The sequence below is a fragment of the Nomascus leucogenys genome, chromosome 17 (assembly GCF_006542625.1).
Source record: "Nomascus leucogenys isolate Asia chromosome 17, Asia_NLE_v1, whole genome shotgun sequence".
Lineage (NCBI taxonomy): Eukaryota > Metazoa > Chordata > Mammalia > Primates > Hylobatidae > Nomascus > Nomascus leucogenys.
Window position 1 is genome coordinate 6,470,421 of NC_044397.1, and position 23,146 is coordinate 6,493,566.

A 23,146-nucleotide genomic window follows, 5' to 3' on the forward strand; every position below is an offset into this window, starting at 1 on the left:
CTTGTGGAAGTAAGAACTGTGCTAGAACAGTTCTTTCTGGGCCTATGCCATCAGATGGAATACATATTCAGGTTGCTGGGTGCCTGCAGTGGCCACAGGGGTCACTGACCTCACCTTCATCATGTCAGTCTTACTTAGGGAAGGCACCAAGGAACCACATTCACTGCTGGCAATGGTGGCCAAAATAGAGACTGGCAATCCCTTCATTCACCACGTCAAATGCTTCCATACCTGTTACTTGTCGGAGTCCCACAGTGACTGGGCCAGTTCCACAAACGAGAATTAAACCCTGCTCGATAATCTGCCCAAGTTACAAACCATCTGGTGAGTGGCCAAGTTGGGCTTGGATCTCCAGCCTGCCAGATGAAAGCACTTCTGACCACACACCCTCTGAGAAGGATGGCTGAGTGCCATCATCCTGCCTGGTCCTCTCAATCTCTCTGCCTAGAGGAGGTGCTAAGTCGCACCTGACTCCCTCTGCCTTTCTCCCAGTCTACCATCCTCACCTTAACAGGACCCTTGGCATATCATGTGACAGCCTCAGTGCCAAGGGCTCCTTCCCCACCAGCCAGGAAAGCCCTCCCACCTCCCCACTCAAATCTCTAGCAGTTGCCAAACACACATGTCATATAATCAAACTCTTGGGTTTTATTTCTATAAAAGCTCCAGCTCTACCTTCCCCTGACCCCAAGTCTAGGGCTACCGGAAGGTAGAGAAGCTCTGGGTGGCAGTGCAGGAGGCATAGGGCACACCCCGGGAGCGAATCTGCAGGGTATGGAAGGTGAGGGGTGGGTTGGGGCCTGAGGAGCCTGGGTTCAGGGACTCAGTGTGAGGCTCCATGACAGTCACAGGGACTGCATAGGACAGCACCTGGGGCCGGTCATCATGGCGTCTCAGCGTGCCCTTGCCCAGGAGGTGTAGGATGCAGGAGAGGACGTCAGTGCTGCTGCAGGCAGACCCCTTACCAAGGCTGCTGACCAAACCCCTGGGAGGACACGGGCCCTTCTGCCAAGCCTCCAGCACCTGGTGTGGGGGAGGAAGGGAGAAGCGGTAGTTTAGAGGTAGCTGACCCCTCCTTGCTTGAGCTTCCACTCCAACCACAAGCTGCTAGGACAGGACGCCCCAAGGACACCAGGTACATCCTGACCTCACTCCTCACACTCCTACAGGCTACATAGTGAACCAGGTGCTTCACCATACATGGACCTACCTTGTCCTGTAGACTGCTCCCGCAACCCCAGCAAAGATCCGTTACCCATTGTGCCCACCCCTGCCTACCAGACAGACAAGCTGGTCAATGTGCAGCCCCTCATCCCCATGGGCCTTGAGGATTCGGACGATGAGGCAGTTCAGAAGATTCCGTCTCTTCTCCAAGTTCCGGCCCTCTTCACCCTCAGCTTGCAGGTACGTCTGAGGTGGGATGAGCCGCACAATGTCCCATCTTGACCTGGGTTCCTTGCTGCCATCTCGAATCTTGAGGACCCCTGAAATAAATGCTGATCACTCACTCAGTGGAAAGCCCATGAGGAGCCTGGCCCTGCCTCAGAGCAGAGGCCCCTCCGGCCCTAAGTGCATACCTCCTGGTATATCCTTTTGCTCGTGAAGGTCCAGGGGGCCTCTTGAAGAGGTGAGGGGCCCAATCGCCTGATTGAGCATGTCTGCGGAGAGCCCTGAGAGCGCCAGCAGACTCTCCACAGAGACCGCCTTCAGAGAAGAGATGAGAGACATTCAGGGCCTCCCCAAGGAGTGGAGAGAAGAGGATGGAGGGAAGAAGCAGAGGGAGTCAAGGTTTCGGGAAGAGAGGCAAGGGACAAAGTGGGAGACAGGAAAGAGGTGCAGCGGGGCTGGGCCACCTTCAGGTCGTTGAGATACAGCAGTAGCCACATCTGCACGGTGGACACATGCAGGGTCTGGTTCCCAAACTGCAGCTCAGCCCAGCCCAGCCACGTCCACTGCAGGCGCCTCTGTGAGCCTCGCTCAAGGGCAGGGTGGCTCTGACCTGGAGATGTACCAGGAAGGGGGAGGGAGACAAAGAGCAGATGAAAGGAGGGAGTTGGTGTTGGAGGGAGGGTGCACGCTGGTCAAGCTCTGTTTATCTCTGCAGGGCGTGTGACCCCAGCATTTATGGACAATGGGGCTTCTGGTCTGAGCTTCCAGATCTCAGCCTTCTCTGGGCCTGCCTCCATGGCAAGCCTCAGGTATCTGGGAGCTATCCTATGCCTAGCCTGGTACCATGCAGGTTCTCATCAGTGCCTTCGAGGATTGCCCCATATGTTTTTAGGGAGACAAAACCATGAAGGGAGGAAGGACTGGGGCTCTTATCAAGCTGGAATATTATGACAGGAAACAATGTCTCCCCTGTTAGGGGGCTCCCTGACCACAGGTCTGAGCTTCTTCCCCCTCCTGTGTTGCTGCCAGCTCAGGGATCAGCCCCCAATGGGGAGTTTAGGATGACAGGTGACTAACCAGAAAAGAACCAGACACCTACTCATATCTGGTGGCCTCAGGTACCTCCTACCTCCATCCTCCCTGTCACCCACAAAGAGATTCCCGGGTCTTATTTTAGAACAGAAAAGGCAATGGTCTGGGGATTAGGTATCTGACAGCACCTGCCACCCCCAGCCACCAAGCTCCTGCCCTTTCTTCTCAAAACCACTGTTTTTCCCATGGCCTAGGGAATTCTTATCCCTAAAGACTATCTCTCCCTGAATCTATAAAAACAAAAATTAAAAATTTAAATTAAAAGACCAACTCTTTTTTTTTTTTTTTTTTTTGAGATGGAGTCTCGCTGTCGCCCAGGCTAGAGTGCAGTGGCACGATCTCGGCTCACTGCAACATCCGCCTGTGGGTTGAAGCGATTCTCCTGCCTCAGCCTCCCGAGTAGCTGGGACTACAGGCACACACCACCACACCCGGATAATTTTTGTATTTTTAGTAGAGATGAGGTTTCACCATGTTGGCCAAGGCTGGTCTTGAACTCCTGACCTCAAGTGATCCGCCCGCCTCGGCCTCCCAAAGTGCTGGGATTACAGGCGTGAGCACCGTGCCCAGCCAAAGACCATCTCTTTTTACATCAAGCCTCCCAACATCACGGTCTGCCCCGAACCCCAGGTCCTTTCCTAGCAGCCCACCCTCTCCCCAGTCCCCAGTCCCTCTGTCTGGCTGCTCACTCTTGTTGTAGAAGTTGGAGTATCTGTTCAAAGTGCCCCTCAGGTATGAGGGCAGGCAGGTTCTGGGGTTTAGTGTGTGGCAGATTGAGGCAACAGGCCAGCAGTGTCGGGACAGGACAAGCACAGACACTTCTGGCATTGCCCCTTCATAGTAGAGGTCCTCATTCTCCTCCTCTTCCTCCTCTCCCTCCGCCACATCCACCGCTGCTGCTGCCCCAGCTTCCTCTTCCTTCTCGCTCTTGCCACTGGCCCCATGGCCCACCTGAAGGAGCACAGGGTTCCCAGATGCCATGGCCTCCTCCAGTCTGTTCTTCGCCCCTCTTCCCCCTACCCTTCATTTGCTCATCCCTTCCAAGGCACTCACCTGTATTTTCTTCTCCGTATCCTCCAGCTTTAGGAGTTCCTGATCCAGCTGCTGGAGCTGGTAGACGTGGAACTGGCGCTGCAGCTCCTTAGAGGTGCTCAGGCTCTGCAACATCTGCTGGGGGAGGCGGTTGGGGAAGCAGGGACCAATCTGCTCCAGCACGGCCCCCTCCAGCCAGCTCGAGACCACGCCCAGGAGACGGTCTGCCATGTAGTGCCTGCAGTGCATGCAGCCCGGGCCAAGCCTCAGTGTAGGCACCAGTGTGGCCCAGCCTCCCGCTCCAAGGCTCCAGCCTGCCTCTATCCCAGACTTCCAGGCCCATGAGCTGGCTCTGCCACCATCATCCTGCCTCCCGCCAGCTCCCGCTCCCTAGATCCACACTCACTGGTAATAATGCTCAAAGGTGGTGGCTATCTCCAGGCCGGAGAAAATCAGGACAGCTTGCAGGCATTGCTGCAGCTGTGCCAGCCTCTCCATTTCCTGGGCTCCACCGATCCGGCTGCCCTGGATCTGCTGGTCAATGTGCCGGGCGAACTGCTCACTCACCTGAGCAATGGCAGAGCATAGGAAAGCCGTGAATGAGTGAGCAGAGAAGGTAAGTGGGGAGGAAGGACGAGGGTCTGGAAAGTAGATATGAATGCTGGCAGCTTCCTAAGGTGGTTGGTGCTTTCATACAATTATTTGATAAGATCATTAACCATTGTACAAATTAGCAATATTAACAATTATAGAAAGTGTCTTTTCACATTGTGTCTAAAAAATCAAACTAATAACAATCATTCAAAATGAGAAAATAAGGCCAGGCGCAGTTCACACCTGTAATTCCAGCACTTTGGGAGGCCGAGACAGGCAGATGGCTTGAACCCTGGAGTTGGAGACCAGCCTGGGCAACATGGCAAAACTCCATCTCTACTAAAAATACGAAAAAATTAGCTGGGCATGGTGGCACACACCTATGGTCCCAGCTACCCAGAAGGCTGACCACCTGAGCCCAAGAGGTTGAGGCTGCAGTGAGCTGTGACTGCACCACTGCACCCCAGTGTGGGAGAGAGTAAGACCCTGTTAAGAAAGAAGGAAAGAAAGAGAAAGAAAGAAAAGAAAGAAAGGGAGAGAAAGATAAAGGAGAGGAAAAGAGGGGAAGAAAGGGAAGGGAAGGGGAAAGGAAGGGAGAGGTGGCTCATGCCTGTAATCCCAACACTTTGGGAGGCTGAGGCGGGTGGATCACGAGGTCAGGAGTTCGAGACCAGCCTGACCAATGTGGTGAAACTCCGTCTCTACTAAAAATACAAAAATTGGCTGGGGGTGGTAGCATGCGCCTGTAATCCCAGCTACTCGGGAGGTTGAGGCAGGAGAATCGCTTGAACCTGGGAGGCGGAGGTTGTGGTGAGTTGAGATTGAGCCACCGCACTCCAGCCTGGGTGACAGAGCGAGACTCCGTCTCAAAAAAAAAAAGGAAGAAGAAAGAAGGAAAGAAAGAGAAGGAAAAGAGAGAAATAGAGAAGGAAGGAGGGAGGGAGGGAGGGAAGGAAGGAAGGAAGGAAGGAAGGAAAGAAGGAAGGGAGAAAGACAGAAAGAAAGACAGACACAAAGAGGTAAGTTACACAAAGATGGTCCTGATGCAGTGTCACTGATAAACTAGGACTGGAGGCTACACAAGGAGACTCATGCTCCTGCTGCTGTGTACCCAGCTTTCCAGGGTGCTTCTTGCTAAAATGCTCATCAATTGTGTTTTTTTTTTGTTTGTTTGTTTTTGTTTTTGTTTTTGTTTTGATGAGTCTAGCTCTGTCACCCAGGCTGGAGTGCAGTGGTGCAATCTCGGCTGACTGCAACTGCAACCTCCACCTCCTGGGTTCAAACCATTCTCCTGCCTCAGCCTCCCAAGTAGCTGGGAATACAGGCATGTGCCACCATGCCTGGCTAATTTTTGTATGATTAGTAGAGACAGGGTTTGGCCATGTTGGCCAGGCTGGCCTCAAACTCCTGACCTCAGGTGATCTGCCTGCCTCGGCCTCCCAAAGTGCTGGGATTACAGGCATGAGACACCACACCTGGCCATTATTTATCTTTTTCAATTTTTTAAACTTCTTATAACATGGCTATATACTAACATATGTTCATCATAGAATGGGAATGGAAGGGTGCGTCATTTGGAGGAGGTGAGGAAGGGAGAGTTTGTAGGAAGAGACCTAAGGATGAGGCAAGGGTAGAGGCTTACGTGGGCAGCTTTGAGAAAAGGGAGCTTCAGCAAGGCTCCCGCACAGCCATTTTGCAGCGCCAGCAAGAAGGCTGCCCGAGGCCCAAACAGTTCAGAGCTTGAGTTCTGCAGAATATTAAAGTGCTCACAGTAGCGTGGCACAAAGTCATCATCCCGCCAGGATGAAGTCAGAAAATTGTTCACCTGGAAGGAAGGGGCAGGAGCATGAAGATACAACCCAACATGCCACCATTATGGTGTCCCCTCTCTCCCCCAGGCCTGCTCCTGCCCACCTGCTTCTCCACCACGGCCCGCCAACAGCGTGTCAGGTTTCTCATGATGCTGCTTGGAAGGCCCCGGGTAGCCAAGGAGCTCCAGTCGTGGCTTCTGTTTCTGCCTTCTGTGGAGACCAGGAAAGTGGCAGAGGCAAGGAGGGGGCAGCCCCTCCACTCCCAAGTCCCCATCCAAGGGGGTTCCCTGAGGCCTTTCCTGACATGCTGCCACCCAAAATGATGTTCATGGATGGAGGTGACGCAAACCTGGAAGATGAACAGGCTGAGTCCATAGGGAGGGGAAGGATGGGGATGGACAGAAGCCTGTGGTGTACACGTGGGGCCCAGGAAAATGCTCCTGACTAGAGCTCCCCACCTGAATCTTCACTACTCACTGGGCCGAGGAGTGGCTGCCACAGGAGGGGGTGCCTCGCAGGGCTCGACATGCACCAGCAGGTGAGTGAGACGGCGCACCCTCGAGAAGAAAGCTGGGCCGCGGCTCTGGGGGTTGAAGACAGCTTCCTGACACTCCAGGTACTGGTCCAGCAGCCAACCCAGGGGGCTAATGCCATCCTCATCTAGAGGGTGAGATAAACAAATCAAGGCACAGCCATGTCTGCAGGGAAGTGGGAGAGGTTGGGCTGAACAGGAATGTGGAGATAGAGCAACTGGACGGAATGATACAAGGGAGGGGGCCGGGTAGGGTGGTTTATGCCTGTAATCCCAGCACTTTGGGAGGCTGAGATGAGAGGATCGCTTGAGGCAGGAGTTTGAGACTGGCCTGGTCAACATAGCAGGACCCCACCTTTAAAAATAAGAAATAAACATAAAAAAATAGAAAAGGCCAGGCGCGGTGGCTCATGCCTGTAATCCCAACACTTTGGGAGGCTGAGGTGGGCGGATCACCTGAGGTCGGGAGTTCGAGATCAGCCTGACCAACATGGAGAAACCCCATCTCTACTAAAAATATAAAATTAGCCAGGTGTGGGTCGGGCGCGGTGGCTCATGCCTGTAATCCCAGCACTTCGGGAGACTGAGGTGGGTGGATCACCTGAGACTGGGAGTTCGAGACCAGCCTGACCAACATGGAGAAACTCCTTCTCTACTAAAAGTACAAAATTAGCTGGGCAGGCTGGGCGCGGTGGCTCAAGCCTGTAATCCCAGCACTTTGGGAGGCCGAGGCGGGCGGATCACGAGGTCAGGAGATCGAGACCATCCTGGCTAACACGGTGAAACCCCGTCTCTACTAAAAATACAAAAAATTAGCCGGGCGTGTTGGCGGGTGCCTGTAGTCCCAGCTACTCGGGAGGCTGAGGCAGGAGAATGGCGTGAACCCGGGAGGTGGAGCTTGCAGTGAGCCGAGATTGCGCCACTGCACTCCAGCCTGGGGGACAGAGCAAGACTCCGTCTCAAAAAAAAAAAAAAAAAAAAAAAATTAGCTGGGCATGGTGGCCCATGCCTGTAATTCCAGCTGTTTGGGAGGCTGAGGCAGGAGAATCACTTGAACCCTGGAGGCGGAGGTTGCAGTGAGCTGAGACCACGCCATTGCACTCCAGTCTAGGCAACGAGAGCGAAACTCTGTCTCAAAAAAATAAAATAAAATAAAATAAAATTAGCCAGGCATGGTGGCGTATGCCTGTAATCCCAGCTACTTGGGAGGCTGAGGCAGGAGAATTGCCTGAACCTGGGAGGCAGAGGTTGCAGTGAGCCGAGATCATGCCATTGCACTCCAGCATGGGTAACAAGAGCGAAACTCCGTCTCAAAAAAAAAAAAAAAAGAAGAATGATAAAGGGAGTGGGGTAACAAGGCACCTCCTGCACTTATGGTGTCCCCTGACGCTTGAGAGACATAGGAAAGGGGGCAGCCCCTGGGCTGTGAGAAGACAGCACTGGGATTACAAATGCAGGTGCCAAAAGGGCCAAGACATAATCCAGGTGGTTCTAGGGTAGAGCAAGAAGGAGCTAATTAGTGGAGCCAAGCCCTGAGATAGTAATGGGTCCAGACATCAGGATAGTTACCAGGGGAGGTGATGTTCTGCACCACAGGGCTGACCAGGGCCTCCCAGCAGGTCTTGCCCAGAGCCTGGGCAGCCTCGTCATCAGGGAGGAAGCGGTCAGCAAAATTCTGCTCCTGGCGCAGAGCCCCATTGAGTCTGGGGGTGAGAATGGAGGAGGAAGGTGTCAGGGGCTTGAGGCGTATGTTATCTCAGTGTCCACCCTTCCTAAGACTGCCAGCTAACCCCCAGCACCCAAACCGAAGGCCCCCCTGGTACTTCAGAACTGCCCTGTGCTAACTGGTATATCCCATTCCCAGCCCACTGGAGAAATCTTTTCTGTTTATCCTTTCTTCCCCTCCCACAGGTCAGAACACTCCAGCCCCCTCCCTACACATATTAAACCTCCATCTCACAGCTTCCATGGACCCCTGCCGGCCAGCTGTTTCCAACAGCCTTGCCCTTCCCACAGACACAAGCATACACGCACACTCTCACACACCTAGAACTCAGGTGCAGGAGGCTCCTGCGGTCCTCTGCCATGTCCTGGCTCCAGGCCTGCGCCCGAATCATGTAGAAGAGGCGTGTGTGACGACACAGCTGCTCCCGGAACACTGGCCAGAACGTGGGCTTGGGGCCTAGGATCTCTAACCCCCGAATGCGCGTATCAATGCCACCCTGAAACACACACAGGACTATCTTCACTCGCCCCACACCTCCTTGGGATGGGCTGGGGTCAGCTACACCCTCGAACCTCATCCCTGGAGCTGCTGGAGACCCAGGCTGGTCCTCTGGCTCAAGATCTGCCCGTTTATGGGGCTCAGAGCCCCCTACCCAGGGCCACACCCCACATCCCTGGCCCCACCTGCTGGCAGCGCTTTATGCGGATCTGGATGATGGGCCAGAAGCGGGTCAGGTTCTCCAGGAGGATCACCCGGCTGGCAGAGGGCATCACATTCACCTGGCAGGGGGCAGAGAAGGCTGTCACCTCCACATGTGCAGATGGGAGTGCTGAGCCGAGTTGGCTCTAGACTCCAGTCCCCTCACTGTTTCCCTCCCTTCCCCAGCCCTGGGATGTGTAGGGTCCTGACAAAGCTGTCCTCATGCCACCCTCATTGTTCAGGGCCTGGTGGCACAAGCACAGGGATAAAGGACACTACTTTCTGCGGGGCTCAAGACAGGTGGGAGTAGAAAAAAGTAGGATAGGGCCAGATCGAAGCAGGAGGGCAGATCCTGTGAGGGGTGGAGTAATGGCTAATGGCCCTGGGGTCCTACCGAGTTGAGTTCCGTGTGAAGAGAGCTAGTGCTATCACCCCCGCACACCACCACTCGAGCCGGCATGTAGCTCGAGTCCTCGCTAGCCACAAGCAGAGTCAGTTGCCTGGGAGTGCGGAGGAAAAACCATTTGGAACTTGTAGACAGGGCCCATGGCCAAGTCCAGGGGGGTGGTGCTTCCCCCAAAACAAACACAGGGGCGTCACAGGAAAGCGTAGGTGTGTGGCAAAGCACATGCGTGGGAGCGTTACCTGATGAGGATGCCCTGGCGCATGTGCAGGGTGATGTAGTGGGAGCCGGCGCTGCCGTTGGATTCCCAGTAGGTCTTGGGGTTGTGGTCCGTCAGCTTGCTGGCCCGGTGTGGGTTGGAGGACACCTCCACCTTCTCCCAGCACTTGTCCTCCTTCACTTCCACACTGGAGCCTGGGGGCAAGTGGGAAGTGGTGGTGGTCACAGCCAGGTAGGGTGTAGAGGGGAAACAGACACAGGTGTGGGGAGGTGGAGCAACACGGCAACAGGCACGAACCCTGGCACAGGTATCTGAGGAACACATCAAAGAAAGGGATGTTGATGGGCCGGTGGGTTCGTCTGTGGTCTTCGATCTGGCCCAGCACCATCTGCAGCCAGAACATCAGAGAGAAGGGGCACAGGGGCAGGAGGAACACGGAGAGACACATGGAAACACAGATGAAGGATAGACCAAGCAGCAGTGGGACTTCCTCTACAGCACCAGCAGAGCAGGCCCAGATGGGGAAGAGGGGCAGGGGAACAAATGTCCCAGGGTCACTAGAGTCACCTGTTGTTCCCAGCCATGGGAACACAGCCCTTACCCGCCACTGCTGGGGTTTCATATTCTGATGCCACTCTAAGCCCACAAGCTCCCCTTCCTCCTGACCTGGATGCAGCCTCCCAGGATGTTGGTGATGAGTTTGCGGTAGAGGTGGGCATGCTTCTCACACTTGAACACCATGTCCCGCAGCTCCTGAGCCAGCTCCAGCTTTCCCAGGTGCTTTTCCAGGGCCTTGGAGATGGCGTCTCTTGCTCCCAGCTGATTCAGCACCACGGCATAGTCCCTGCTCACTGAGGTCAGGCGGTGCAGGAAGAAAATCAGTTCCTGGAGCACCTGGGTGGGGACATAAGGGAGGAGATGAATGAAGACAGGGCGAGGGCCACAAGCGCATCTGCAGTAGCAGGTACCCACTGTGTACTCTGTGTACTGGGTGCTGGGGGTGCTACAGTGAGCAAGGCAGAGTGAGGAAGTGAAAAGACAGGGATGGGGAGACACAAGAGCCAGGTGGTTAGAGAACCAAAGACAAACCAAAATGGAAAAGGGCACAAGATGCCTTGCTACTCTAGGGTTCTAGGCTGCTGATTATATTGGCAAAAACTGCAAAGAGCATCCCTGGATTCTTTCACCCAGGCTCCACTGTCCCAAAAACCAGTTGTAGGGCTGTTTTGAGATGTTCAGGCACAGACACCTGGATGGCCGGGAAGGGGCTGACAGGGACTGGGTTTGTGTGTATACCCAATGAGCCTGCCTTAGAAAGTAAATTCTAGGTAACGGCCAAAAATACAGCCACACTGCAAATACCTACTGTCACCATGACCCTAGTTCTCTGAGCCCTTCTGAAGCCTTCTGTGCCCAGGACTTCTCTGTAGCTCTTGCAGGGGACTGTGGTATGTGATGGGCCCTCTGCCTCCTTCATCCCCCTTTCTCCCACAGGCCTAGCCAAAAATGGAGCTATTGAAGCTCTTAATGTTTTATGTAATAATATCTCCATATCCTTTTGTGTAAAAAAGAGAGTGGCAAGATCACACATTTGGGTTTGCTTATATTTGCATAAGGGAACACGAGAAAGATACATAAATTAATACAAGTAGTTACCAGTAAGGGGTGTGTGGGGGACACTGGGAGAACAGAGATTTGGGTGAGAGCAAGAATTCTCAGTGTATACCTTGTTAGAGCGTTTTGATTTGTGAACCATGTGAATGTATTACCTATTTAAAAAAAACGAAATTCAATTTTAAAAGCGAAACTCAAACCAAGAGCCCAAAGGCTCTATCACGCCCTCCACAGCCTTGCCCAGCAGGTGTGCCTTGCCAGTGGCTGCCTTTATCCTCTCCCCCAGCCTCTCCCCAGAGCAGGGCAGGGGTACCTCTCGATCAGTGTTTGGGGACCGCAGGCAGGCCATGCAGGCATCCACGGCCTCATGCCAGGGGAGCAGCAGCGCCTCGGGGAAGTCCACCAGCTGCTTCAGGATTCTGGGGGCAGAGAAATGTGCAGCCAGCCTCATGGACCCCCTTTGCCCTCAGAGATCCCACCTGTCACCATGCTCTCACCTCAGCACGGTCAGGTGCAGGGTCCTGTTAGTCTCCGGAGTGTCCAGGCTCTGCATCAGTGCCAGGAAGGGCTGCGGCTGCCGCTGCAGCTGCAGTAGGAGTGGCTTGACCTTGTTCTCCTGGGTCCCCTCCGAGCTGAGGGCTTGCTCTAGATCCAGGAGGATTTTCACAGCTGGACCATAACCCTCCACCAGACGCTGCAGGGGAGTGTTGGGACTCTGAGATGGGGGTTCTTTTGCTACAGGAAGGGGAGAGTCACAGGAGTTGGCCATTGTTAGTAATGTGAAGGCTCAGAAATAGATTCACAACTCTCAATCTTTTTCTCTAATTTCTCCTAAAAAATGTTTTAAATTTTTTTTTTCTTTTTTTTTTTTTGAGATGGAGTCTCGCTCTGTCACCCAGGCTGGAGTGCAGTGGCGCAATCTCGGCTCACTGCAAGCTCTGCCTCCCGGGTTCCTGCCTCAGCCTCTCCGAGTAGCTGGGACTACAGGCGCCCGCCACCACGCCCGGCTAATTTTTTGTATTTTTTTAGTAGAGACGGGGTTTCACTGTGGTCTCGATCTCCTGACCTCGTGATCCGCCCGCCTCGGCCTCCCAAAGTGCTGGGATTACAAGCGTGAGCCACTGCACCCGGCCTGTTTTAAATTTTTTAATCCCCCTAAAAGTTAGGTTTGGGGATCTAATCTCTTAATGTCCTTGTAAAACAGCTTCATGACAAATTATATATATATATATATATATATTTTTTTTTTGAGACGGAGTCTCGCTCTGTCACCCAGGCTGGAGTGCAGTGGCATGATCTCGGCTCACTGCAACCTCTGCCTCCTGGGTTCACGCCATTCTCCTGCCTCAGCCTCCAGTAGCTGGGACTACAGGTGCCCACCACCATGCCCGGCTAATTGTTCTTTTTTGTAGTTTTAGTAGAGACGGGGTTTCACCGTGTTAGGCAGGATGATCTCGATCTCCTGACCTCATGATCCGCCTGCCTTGGCCTTCCAAAGTGCTGGGATTACAGGCATGAGCCACCGCGCCCGGCCTTTATATTCTTAAAATAGCAAAGTAGCTTCATCTGAAAACAGGAGAGCACTTTCCTTTATTTCAAAGCATGGAATATGTTTCTGTACAAGAGAAAAAGCTAAATGTAGGGGCTTTTTTAAGTCTTCAAAATTCTCTCGCAATTTTCTAACTTTACATCTTCCTTCATTCTTTGAGGGAACACAATGCCTGCTTCTCTGTTTGTTGCTTCTCTCTAAGTTGCAGATTCTAAGGTGGCATCACTTCCAGAAAGGATTGCATAAAAATCAGCACAGACATCTCTCCTGTGCTAATGCCCTGAAGGTGTGTTAGCTCAGCTGCTGTGTCTGGCACCCACCTTCCACTTTGGCTGCATTTTCTGAGTCCTTAGCCTGGGCCTGAGCTTCCAGCAGGAGGACATCTTCTTGGGCTTCTAGAAGGGATGGGTAGGCTGGGTTCCCTGCTAGGGCTTCAGGCCCGTACTTCTTGTAGACATGGCAGTTGATCAGGTCCCTCAGGGCACTGTCATTGAGTCGCTGTGGCAGAGTCAGCAGCAAGTCCTGGGCCAATTCTATGGGCACAGCCAGTTCAGCTAGGATCTCATCATCCAGAATCTGCCATCAAGGAGAAGCTCTCACTGCAGACAGCCCTGCTGACACAGAGGCCCCAGGGAGCACTTGGTAGGGGTGGGGGTCTCTCTGCACACATACCCTCCATCCTGATCCTCTCACGGCTGGCAGCTGGCTCCTCCCAAACAGCTCACCCTACCACCTCTGAAAATTCCAGACCCCTCCTCTGCAGCCCCTTCCACTCTCTGACCTCCACTTTTCATCCTGAGCCTTCCAAATGCTCTATACAGTCCAGCCCTTGCAATAGAGCCCTCCAACCTCTGAGTGTCTCCAGGTTGGCTCTACCTCCCCATCTAGGTTCTCCTGGAGGATCTGGAGAACCTCCTGATGGTCAGGTCCATCCAGCTTCTTGATGAAGAAGAGGAGTTCCCACCACTCAGCCAGGGTCAGATGTTCACACTCCTCAGTGTCCTCATCCTCAGGCAGCACGTAAGGCACAGCATAGAGTTCTGTCATGGGCCTCCAGCGCCAGGCAGGCAGGGCTGTGGAAATGGGCCGAGGGGCACAAGGATGTCACTAGCAACTCAGCAGGACCACCGTTCCTCTGCTCAGAGCTGACCCTTGCTTCCTCCCTGAGCTCACCTCTACCCAGGACTCTACTGGCCACTGCCCCTTGGTACTCATCAGCCTCAACCATGTCCTCAATGTCTTCCTCAAAGCCCAAGATCTCCAGCATGTGCCAGTGTACCCAGTAGGTGCGGCCTGTTGACTCCCACAATACCTGGAGGATAGGGAAAGAAAGAGAGGGAAGGGAGGACTCACAAATGACTGGCTGTGGCCCAGTACTGAGGACTTATAGCCCTCAGGGTGACCACCTGGCCAGGTTTTAGAAAAACCTCCACATAACAAAACAGCAGCATACGGAGAATACAAACACACACACACACACACGCACACGCACACGCACACGCACACACACACACACACAAAGGATGCCTTCTCCTTTGGGGGATGGGCCTGTCTCTCCTCTCACCCTATCTTTCATGGCTTATGCCCCCACACTTCCTTCTGGCCTCTACCACTCCATCTCCCTGACCCTGACCTTTGGAGGAGTCTGGCTATATCAGTTTCTTCCTGGGTGTGGGTCTTCTTGACTTCACAGCCTCCTAAACCCAGATTTTCCCAGCTCTCAGAACGGCCCCCCTCTCAACTACTGACTCTTTTTCACCATCCCAATCTTAACGAAACCTTTCTCTTTGGGTGGCTTGCTGGAGGCCCCCCGTATGGAAGTCCCAGCTCTGCCCCACCCCAAATAGACCCCCAACAGCGTCCCACCACCGTGTGCCACTCACCTGCACAGGAGGCACACCGTTGTTGCTCTGCCGAAACTTGCCCTCATCCCCGGCACTGATCTCCTCATAATCATCCAGCATCCGCACTCGCATCCCCGGCTGCAGTGTGTCCCGCACATACAAGGCATAGGTATTGCCACTTGCGAACTCAGAACGAGGGCGAAAACGTCTTGACCTCCTGAAGGAGGGCTGAGCCTGGGCGGCGGGGAGCCCTGGGTTCACATCTGCCAGCTGAGGCTGGAAGATGGAACCGGGGGACCGTGCTGAGCTCCTTGGTCTGTCTGAGGCCTGGTCCCAGCGCATGGCTTGCACCAGCTCTGAGATCAGGGTGCCCATGGCCATACTGAACTCCAGCTCCAGTTGACCCCTCTCCCCACTCAACTCCTCAGGAGCAGAGGTGTTCTGGGCTCCTGGCTCTGCAGCACTGTCGTTCAGCTGATCCAGGAGCGAGGTGACATGCAAATACCGCTTCACCAGGGAGAAGAGCACCCTTCCTGGGACCTGTGGGATACAACCTTTGGCCTATATCCACCTTGTCCCAGTTTAAGCCCCTCTCTCCATACCATCCTCTGTAGATAGGTGCAAAGGCCTGGTCCCTAGATCTTGTTCACAAGATCCCCCCACCTTACACCCCCAAAGGTTACCTGTGGTAGCTGAATGCCCTCGAAAGACATGGGGTGTTCAGAGAGCGTGGCCTGTGCAAACAGTGCTAGCAGAGCACAGCGGCTGTCAAAATCCAGGTGTTTCTCAATGGCTTCTTGTTGGCTCAGTGACAGAAGGATCTGAGTCCGGGTCCCTGTAACCCACACCCCAATCGGTAACTTCTCCCTAATATCACCCTTCCTAGAAATCTTAGACCCTCTACTCTTTCAATCCAATCCTTTTGCCACCACACAACGGGAAAGAACTGATTTGCTTCAAAAGCTAAAATTTGCTAACTTATACGCATACACACACACACGCACATAAACACGATCTACAACAGTCTAAATTCTAAATTCTTCCTTTGCATAAAAAGCAACTAATTAATATGAGGTTCTTGAAGAAAGTCTTTCCTCTTTTGGCAGATAACCCCCACCCTCACTCCCATTCCCACCTCCTTTTCTTCCAGCTCTAAGAGAAGGGCAACAGAATCATTTACGTACTGATGAGATCAGAGGCTCCTGCCACAGTGTCCTGTGAGTCCCTGAGCCGACCCAGCCCTTCTCCTGCTTTCCCTTCCTCCCCACACTGCCCCTCACCAGCGTCATGGGAGGAAAGGGCTTGTATCATCCGGCCTGCACTCCAGCGAATTTGATAATCGGGACTACTCAACATGTGCATGAGCAAGTCCAGGACCCTTGGGTCCTTGAATACCCCAGTGAGGGGCTCAATGCTGGCATAGGCGCTGAGCACGTGGACAGTGTGAAGTAGAGGAGCAGGAGGGATGGTGCCCACACACTCCTCCAGCTGCCGAAGGGCTCTCTGAATGAGGGACTTCACATCGGTTTCCATCTCCTCCAGCACAGATTTGTCCAGGGCCCCAACATCCCCTGCAGACTCCTGGGAGGGCCCGATGACCTGGCCATCCTCGCCCAGCATCTTGTGGCAGTTGGCATAGATCTCATCCTTGGACATCCACAGCAGGATGTGCTCAGCCTTGCAGTCCACCTGGCCAGAGCCTCCGTCCCCCTCATCGCCACGCCGCAGGATGAGCCAACGGATCTGGTACTCAGGATGCCCATCATGGCCCACTCGCTGGCGGATCAGCTCATCAGGATAGGCATGTAAGCCGGGCCCCAGGGGCACCCTGAATTCCCTGTAGCGGAGTTCCCCCACCATCCTGGCACCTGGAGCACACAAGGAAAAGAGAAGAGACAAGCTAGAGTAAGGAGAGGTCAGAAAATCAAAGATATCCAGGAGGTGGGGAAGCAAATGGCAACAGCTGTCAGGCGGGGTGGGGTAAAGCCAGGCCCAGGAGTTCCATGCTGCACGCTGGGTGGGGGCAGGCCTAAGCAGAGAACACTGGGGTGTTTGTTGTGAAAGAACACAAAATTTGGGGGCTAAAAGGTCCCCAAGACCCTGCGGCCTGGAGTGGGTTGGTTTAGAACAGTGGGCGGACTAGTGGGGGCAGGGCAGCCTTGGAGTTACAAGTGAATCCCAAGGCCTTGGAACAGGCAACAACCCATGGGGTATGTGAAGCCCAGAGGGGTATGTTTGGGAGGGAGATCGTGAGTGTGTGTGAAAAGGGGTGCTGTCTCTAAGGATTGGAGCATGGGAGTGTGAGACCCGAGTTAAGAGTCCCGAGATCGCAGAGTTAAGAGACCTGAGAACTGGTGGTGGAGTGGGAGGGCAAGGCGCGATGGACTAGGAGGAGGCACTGGTGGGTTGGAGGCGTCTCCGACTAGAGCAACTGGAACAAGAGGGCTGGTGGGGGCGCCGCGAGACCCAGGGCAGGGTGCACAGACCAGGTAGGTGAGGGGCTTGGGGGAACGAAGTTGGAGACCGGAGAAGCCAGGGGCGCGCGGTAAGGTAGGGGAGGGGGGATTAGGGCCCATAAGCTAGAACCCCGAGGCACGGTAGGATGGGGGACCGAGATTGGGTGAGGGCGAGGCTCGATGGGCAAATGGGCAGGGGAGGAGAAGCAAGGGGCCGCGGTGGGGCTCTGGCCACCTCAGAAATCCACTGGGGTCCTGGCGCGAGGCCTGTCCTTCACAGAGCAAGGGACGCGGCACAGACGCTGGCGGCGACTTGGGCCCCACCTGGGCCCCGCGAGGGTGTCGAGACGGAGAGACGAGGGGACGTGCCTTTGCGGAACAGAGCTGCACCCGGGTGGGGCCCGGTCCCTGCCAGCGGCTCCGCCAGCCAAAAGCCACGGCTCATTTCCGCCGGACCCAGCGGAAAGCTAGGGGCCCTGGGAGAGCGCTGGGGCGGAGCCGCGGGTGCCACCTTGGCGACGCAGCACCTCCCTCTCTGCGCCGCCCTTTCCTCTTCCTTTTGTCCTCCCTCCTGCGGAAGTGCCCTCCCCGTTTCCCAAAGTCAGAACTGGAAAAGGCCTTGGACGTCATTTATTTCCATTCCCGGCTCCATTACCTGTAAGGGAATTGGGGTGGGGACAGACCCAGTGTCCTGTACTTTCTCTTCCACACTTTTTACTTCTTTTCCCCACGTTTAGTCTGTACCATCCCCTCCCCCGCAAAAACAAAAAAACCCCAAAAACATCAACAGATTAAAACAGGAGTGGGGGGGGGCATTTTATTAGAGTACAGGGATATCAGCTTTGGGCAGCAGCAGAAGGCAGCTTCACGTAACTCTTCATGGGGGGTAGTGGCCGAATCTTTCGGCCAGCCCAGCCCCCCTTGCGGTGCCACCGCCCACTGTTAGGCCTCTTGCCCAGCCAGCGGTTGCGACCTGCCTTGCCAATGACCCGTTTGTTATGATCAACGTTGGATACTCGGCCTACTGTTGCTACACACGTTTCCAGCACCTGACAGAGAAAACAGATGGAGATTCTGTACAATGTGGGGGAAAGAGCTTGACAATGTTGACAGCACACCCTTGGGGGGCTTCTTAGACTCAAGGAGAGAAGGGAGAGGAAAAAGGAAAAGCACCAGATGGTTGACGCTAAGTGAAGGTCCTATAGTAGGAACTAAGTAGTTGAAAACAAAGAGCTCACGCCAGTAATCCCAGCACTTTGGGAGGCCAAGGCTGGAGGATCACTTGAGCTCAGAAGTTCGAGACCAGCCTGGGCAACATAATGAGACCCCATCTCTACAAAAATAAAAAATATTTTTTATTTTTGTAGAGATATTTTGTAATAAATACAAAAGGGCCAGGTGCAGTGGCTCACACCTGTAATTCCAGCACTGTGGGAGCCTAGGCAGGCAGATCGCTTGAGCTCAGGAGTTCGAGACCAGCCTGGCCAACATGGTGATACTGTCTCTACAAAAAATATGAAAATTAGCCTGGTGGAGTGGTGTGCACCTGTAGTCCCAGCTACTTGGGGGGCTGAGGCAGGAATGCTTGAACCCAGGAGTTTGAGGCTGCAGTGAGCTGACTGTGCCACTGCACTCAAGCAATAGAGTGAGACCCTGTCTCAAAAAAAATTAATTAGGGCCAGGCGCGGTGGCTCACTCCTGTAATTTCAGCACTTTGGGAGGCCAAGGTGGGTGGATTACGAGGTAAGGAGTTCGAGACCAGCCTGGACAACATGGTGAAACCCCATCTCTACTAAAACACAAAAACTAGCTGGCTGTGGTGGTGCGTGCCTGCAATCTCAGCTACTCAGGAGGCTGAGGCAGGAGAACTGCTAGAACCTGGGAGGTGGAGGTCGCAGTGAGCCGAGATTGTGCCATTGCACTCCAGCCTGGGCGACAGAGCAAGACTCTTTTTAGAAAAAAAAAAAATTAATTATGGCGCCAATCCGACAAAGCACACCTAAGTCATGTGGCAGAAAAGGACAGCCTCAGCTCAAGGCAGTTCCTTGCATCACAAAACACCTGGGAGCTATCCCAGACAGGAAAGTTACATTCCAAAGATTCCTCCTTTGCTGACCCCTCCCACCCATACCCATACACACCTGCATCTGCCTCTTAGAGGGCAGCTGGATAATGGCTGTGCCATTCACCTTCCGCAGTAGCACACCACACGTCCCTGGGGAAAGAAGTCGATTTGCCACCCTCCACAAAACGGGGGTGCAGAGGGACTTACATAGGGGACATACCCCACATGCTGCCCTTGCTTTGCTCTTTAGGAGCACAAAGAAGGGCACATGCTATGTTTTAGGTCAAAACACATGCATATCTTCATTCTCATGTTTGTTTTTTCCTTAATTTTCTCTGCCAGTACCAGATGTGGAACCATGGGTTCAGACTCTCCTTGCCTTTCCAAACTATAGGACCCAGGCAACTCCTTTCCCCATACCTGCAGCTCGGATATATTGGGCACCCCGGCCTGGCTCACTTTCCACGTTGTTGATGAGGGTCCCCACAGGCAGAGCCCCAAGAGGATGCGCATCCCCTTCCCGAGCAGCAACTAAAAGACATGATTTCATTAGCTCTAGAACCTTTGCTGCCTCCAGCCCACACATCTGGTAGCCATCTCTCACCTGCCATTCGGCCTATGTGGTTAGAGTTCAAGATTGTGTCTCCAGCCTGCATGTTTTCTGTAGCAATGATCCAGCGTTTCCGGCTGCCCCCAGCAACCAGAGCTATGTCTGCTGACCTAATCAGGGTGAGGGACAGGTAAGCAGACCATCTAGGCAGCCCCACATCTTCTGAGAAGCTATGCAGTTATTCAGACCATTCCATCATCATCCCAAATCCCAAACTTGCCTACAGGGATCATAGCGGACTTGGATAACCTTCTCCTCAAAGGGTCCTGACTTGGTCTCCTCAGGCCGGAAACGCAGAAAGTCAATCATGCGATAACGTTGTTTGTGGCCCCCGCCAATACCATGTACCCGGATTCGGCCTGTGGTTTAGGACAGTTGGGGGATATGATTCAGGTCAGAGTAGTTTAGTTTCCAGCACTGGGAACTGGCCCATTCTTTGCCAGACAGCAGTGCTTAGCATTGTGGCACAAGCAGAAAATGATAAAAATTTGCACAGCACACTGGAGTAAGGAGGGGCAACACCAACATGAAGCTTGGTGAAAAAACATTATATGATTATTGAAACTGTATAAAACTTCCAAATAAAATATTTTTTTTTTTTTTTTGAGACAGAGTATTGATCCGTTGCCCAGGCTGGAGTGCAGTGGCGCGATCTCGGCTCACTGCAAGCTCCGCCTCCTGGGTTCACGCCATTCTCCTGCCTCAGCCTCCCGAGTAGCTGGGACTACAGGGGCCTGCCACCACGCCCGGCTAATTTTTTGTATTTTTAGTAGAGACGGGGTTTCACTGTGTTAGCCAGGATGGTTTCAATCCCTTGACCTTATGATCCGCCCGCCTTGGCCTCCCAAAGTGCTGGGATTACAGGCGTGAACCACTGCGCCCAGCCAAAATATTTTCAAATTACTGAAATCAGTAAGTTTACTGAGAGCCGTGTAAATCATACTTAAATAATTTCAACTGTTACAAATTTTTTGCATGCGTGTGATGGGGTCTCACTCTGTTGCCCAGGCTGGATCCTGACCTCAAGTGATCCTCCCGCCCTAGCCTTCCAAAGTGTTGGGATTACAGGCAGGAGCCACCACACCCGGCCTGTTATAAATATATATATTTTTTGAGACGAGTCTTGCTGTGTCACCTGGGCTGGAATACAATGGTGTGATTTTGGCTCACTGCAACCTCCACCTCCTGGGTTCAAGCGATTCTCCTGCCTCAGCCTCCAGAGTAGCTGGGATTACAGGTGCCCATCACCACACCTGGTTAATTTTTTTTTTTTTTTTTGAGACAGAGTCTTGCTCTGTTGCCCAGGCTGGAGTGCAGCAGCGCGATCTTGGCCCACTGCAGCCTCCACCTCCCGGGCTCAAGTGATTCTCATGCCTCAGCCTCCCAAGTAGCTGGGATAACAGGACTGCACCATTACGCCTGGCTAATTTTTATATTTTTAGTAGAGATGGGGTTTCACCATGTTGGCCAGGCTGGTCTTGAATTCCTGGCCTCAAGTGATCTGCCTGGCTTGGCCTCTCAAAGTGTTGGGATTACAGGTGTGAGCCACTGCGCCTGGCCAATTTTTATAGTTTTAGTAGAGATGGGGTTTTGCCATGTTGGCCAGCCTGGTCTTAAACTTGTGACCTCAGGTGATCTGCCCGCCTCCGCCTCCCAAAATGCTGGGATTACAGGCGTGAGCCACCTTACCCAGCCTGTTATAAATTTTTGAAGGGTATGAAGGAAAATGTCATGGCACTTCCTGTGTATGGCCCATTTTCTTCAATTACCCAAATTGTCTTTAGAAGCATAGACCAATTACCTATTGCTTTGTATTCTACTCTCTGGCTCCTGTGCACATACTACATGCAAAAGGAGCCAAATAAGTGCTTTTTAATTACATTCCTCTGCCTTACAAGGTACAAGTGTGTCAATATACAGGTCTAGGGTCTTAACATGTTTTTCCCTTTGACTGCTTAAATCCCCCTGTCCTTGTTCCCACCTGTGTGGTCTCGGCCCCCAGACTTCCTCATCTTCACTGGTGCAATGGTGTACTTGGTACGACTCTTCCAGGACACAAAGTTGGCATTAAGGGCCACAGAAGTAAGGACTGGGCGGCAGGGGAGCAACATCAAGGCAGAGGGCTGTTGGAGGAGGCCATTGTTCATCATCTAGGGATAAAAAGACATCTCTTTCATTTGAAAGCTAATTGAAGGCAAAGCATCAGAGAACCAAGGCAGAGGGCACAGATCAATTTTAGCTTGTAGCCCACTTCCTCCTGGATGTATCCCAAACCAGCTATCCAAAAACTCCACCCTTCACAGCTTGCACAGTAATGTTCTCCCCTTGGTAATCTTCCAAATTTGGCTCAGAACTCTCCATCTCCAGGAATCTGTTTTTACCTAAATAATTCCCTTCTCCAGAGCTGGTAACTTCCACACATCCATGTACCACCATCAGTGCCAATTCCTTTTGCCCTCTGCATTGTTTCTGGGAATTCTTCACATATAAATGGAGGGGAGGGGTCATTTCACTCTTGGTCCTTGCTGTATTCCCAGCATTTCAGAGTAGGTTGATTTGGGTTTGAATTTTAAACATGCATCTGCCAAACTCTACCATAAGCAGCCTGAAAGCTCCAGAGGAGCAAGACTTACTTCTCTTTTGTGTGACTCACCAGTCACCCACTGGGACCTCAGGATACCCTCCCCTGAGGCCACTGTTCTTGGTATCTTGCCCTGCATTCTCTAATATCAGCAGTAACTCATCCTTGTAGGTATCATATCATAACGGTTAAGAGCACAGGCTCTGAAAGACAGACTGCTTAGCTCTGATAGTTGGTGTGTGACCTTAGACTCCTTATTTTCCTCATCTATAAAATGGGAATAGTAACTGCCTTATAGAGTATTTGAAAGGAGTTCATTTATTTGAAACGTCTATTACCTATACCTGGCTTATCATAGGCACTCGAAACGTTATTACTGAAACCTGTACAACCGGTGATCTGCAAAGCGCTTTCACCTTAAGTATCTCGTCTGAAGAATTTCGCCCTATGAGAAAGCAACACTTGTAGAGGAAAAAGCTGAGGCTAAGTGTGCCTTATCCAAGGTCACGGACCTGCCTGACTCCTGACCAGACTCGCAACTCCCGCCTCGCATCCCCGCAGACCCCATCTCCGGCAGCCCGAATTGAAGCAGCCTTCTTCCCGGGTAAGATGGATTACCTGGGCGGCGGGGAACACACTCGGGGCAGGGGCGGCGACGGTCGGGGGCGCCAGGCTCAGAGAGCGCAGAAGGCGGGTCAGTGCCCACAGGGCCATCAGCACGCCACCCTTACTTTTAGCCAAGCTGCTCGGTGCTCCTAGATGACGTTAACTGTCCGGCGCCGTCGCTCCGCAATAACGTAAAAGGAGGCGGGCAGAAAACTGGAGCCCAAGCTGGATACACACCTCCTTTCCTACCTGAACGCCGTGAGAGCCAATCCGCGGGCAGCTCTAATGTCGCGTGACTAGGAAACAGGCCCCGCCCCCCAGAC

At 53.2% G+C, this 23,146-nt stretch overlaps 2 protein-coding genes across 4 annotated transcripts; both read right to left on the reverse strand.

Moving 5' to 3' along the window:
* Window positions 1-628: 628 nt before the first annotated feature.
* Window positions 629-17,696, reverse strand: CUL7 (cullin 7). Of its 3 annotated transcripts, none has more exons than XM_030796172.1 (26): window positions 17,286-17,696; window positions 15,690-16,373; window positions 15,189-15,340; window positions 14,545-15,045; window positions 13,835-13,973; window positions 13,538-13,734; window positions 12,982-13,237; window positions 11,610-11,847; window positions 11,426-11,531; window positions 10,165-10,392; window positions 9,796-9,886; window positions 9,521-9,692; window positions 9,270-9,375; window positions 8,860-8,955; window positions 8,497-8,672; window positions 8,020-8,153; window positions 6,396-6,578; window positions 6,022-6,128; window positions 5,750-5,932; window positions 3,920-4,080; window positions 3,535-3,751; window positions 3,171-3,432; window positions 1,854-1,999; window positions 1,578-1,704; window positions 1,279-1,484; window positions 629-1,023 (listed from the first exon to the last, which is right to left on the reverse strand). In XM_030796172.1, exons 1-26 carry the CDS (start codon window positions 17,404-17,406, stop codon window positions 700-702), a joined length of 5,313 nt encoding a protein of 1,770 aa, XP_030652032.1. In that variant the 5' UTR covers window positions 17,407-17,696; the 3' UTR covers window positions 629-699. The 3 variants fall into 3 exon arrangements, with proteins under 3 accessions (XP_030652032.1, XP_030652031.1, XP_030652030.1); XM_030796171.1 differs by having other exon boundaries at window positions 15,786-16,373; window positions 17,197-17,696; XM_030796170.1 differs by having other exon boundaries at window positions 17,197-17,429.
* A 50-nt stretch (window positions 17,697-17,746) lies between these two features.
* On the reverse strand, window positions 17,747-23,054 carry MRPL2 (mitochondrial ribosomal protein L2). The gene is made up of 7 exons (XM_003266253.3): window positions 22,836-23,054; window positions 21,618-21,786; window positions 19,857-19,995; window positions 19,631-19,746; window positions 19,447-19,557; window positions 19,103-19,176; window positions 17,747-18,010 (listed from the first exon to the last, which is right to left on the reverse strand). The coding sequence occupies exons 1-7, from the start codon at window positions 22,929-22,931 to the stop codon at window positions 17,798-17,800; spliced, it is 918 nt and encodes a 305-aa protein (XP_003266301.1). The 5' UTR covers window positions 22,932-23,054; the 3' UTR covers window positions 17,747-17,797.
* Between the last annotated feature and the right edge of the window lie 92 nt (window positions 23,055-23,146).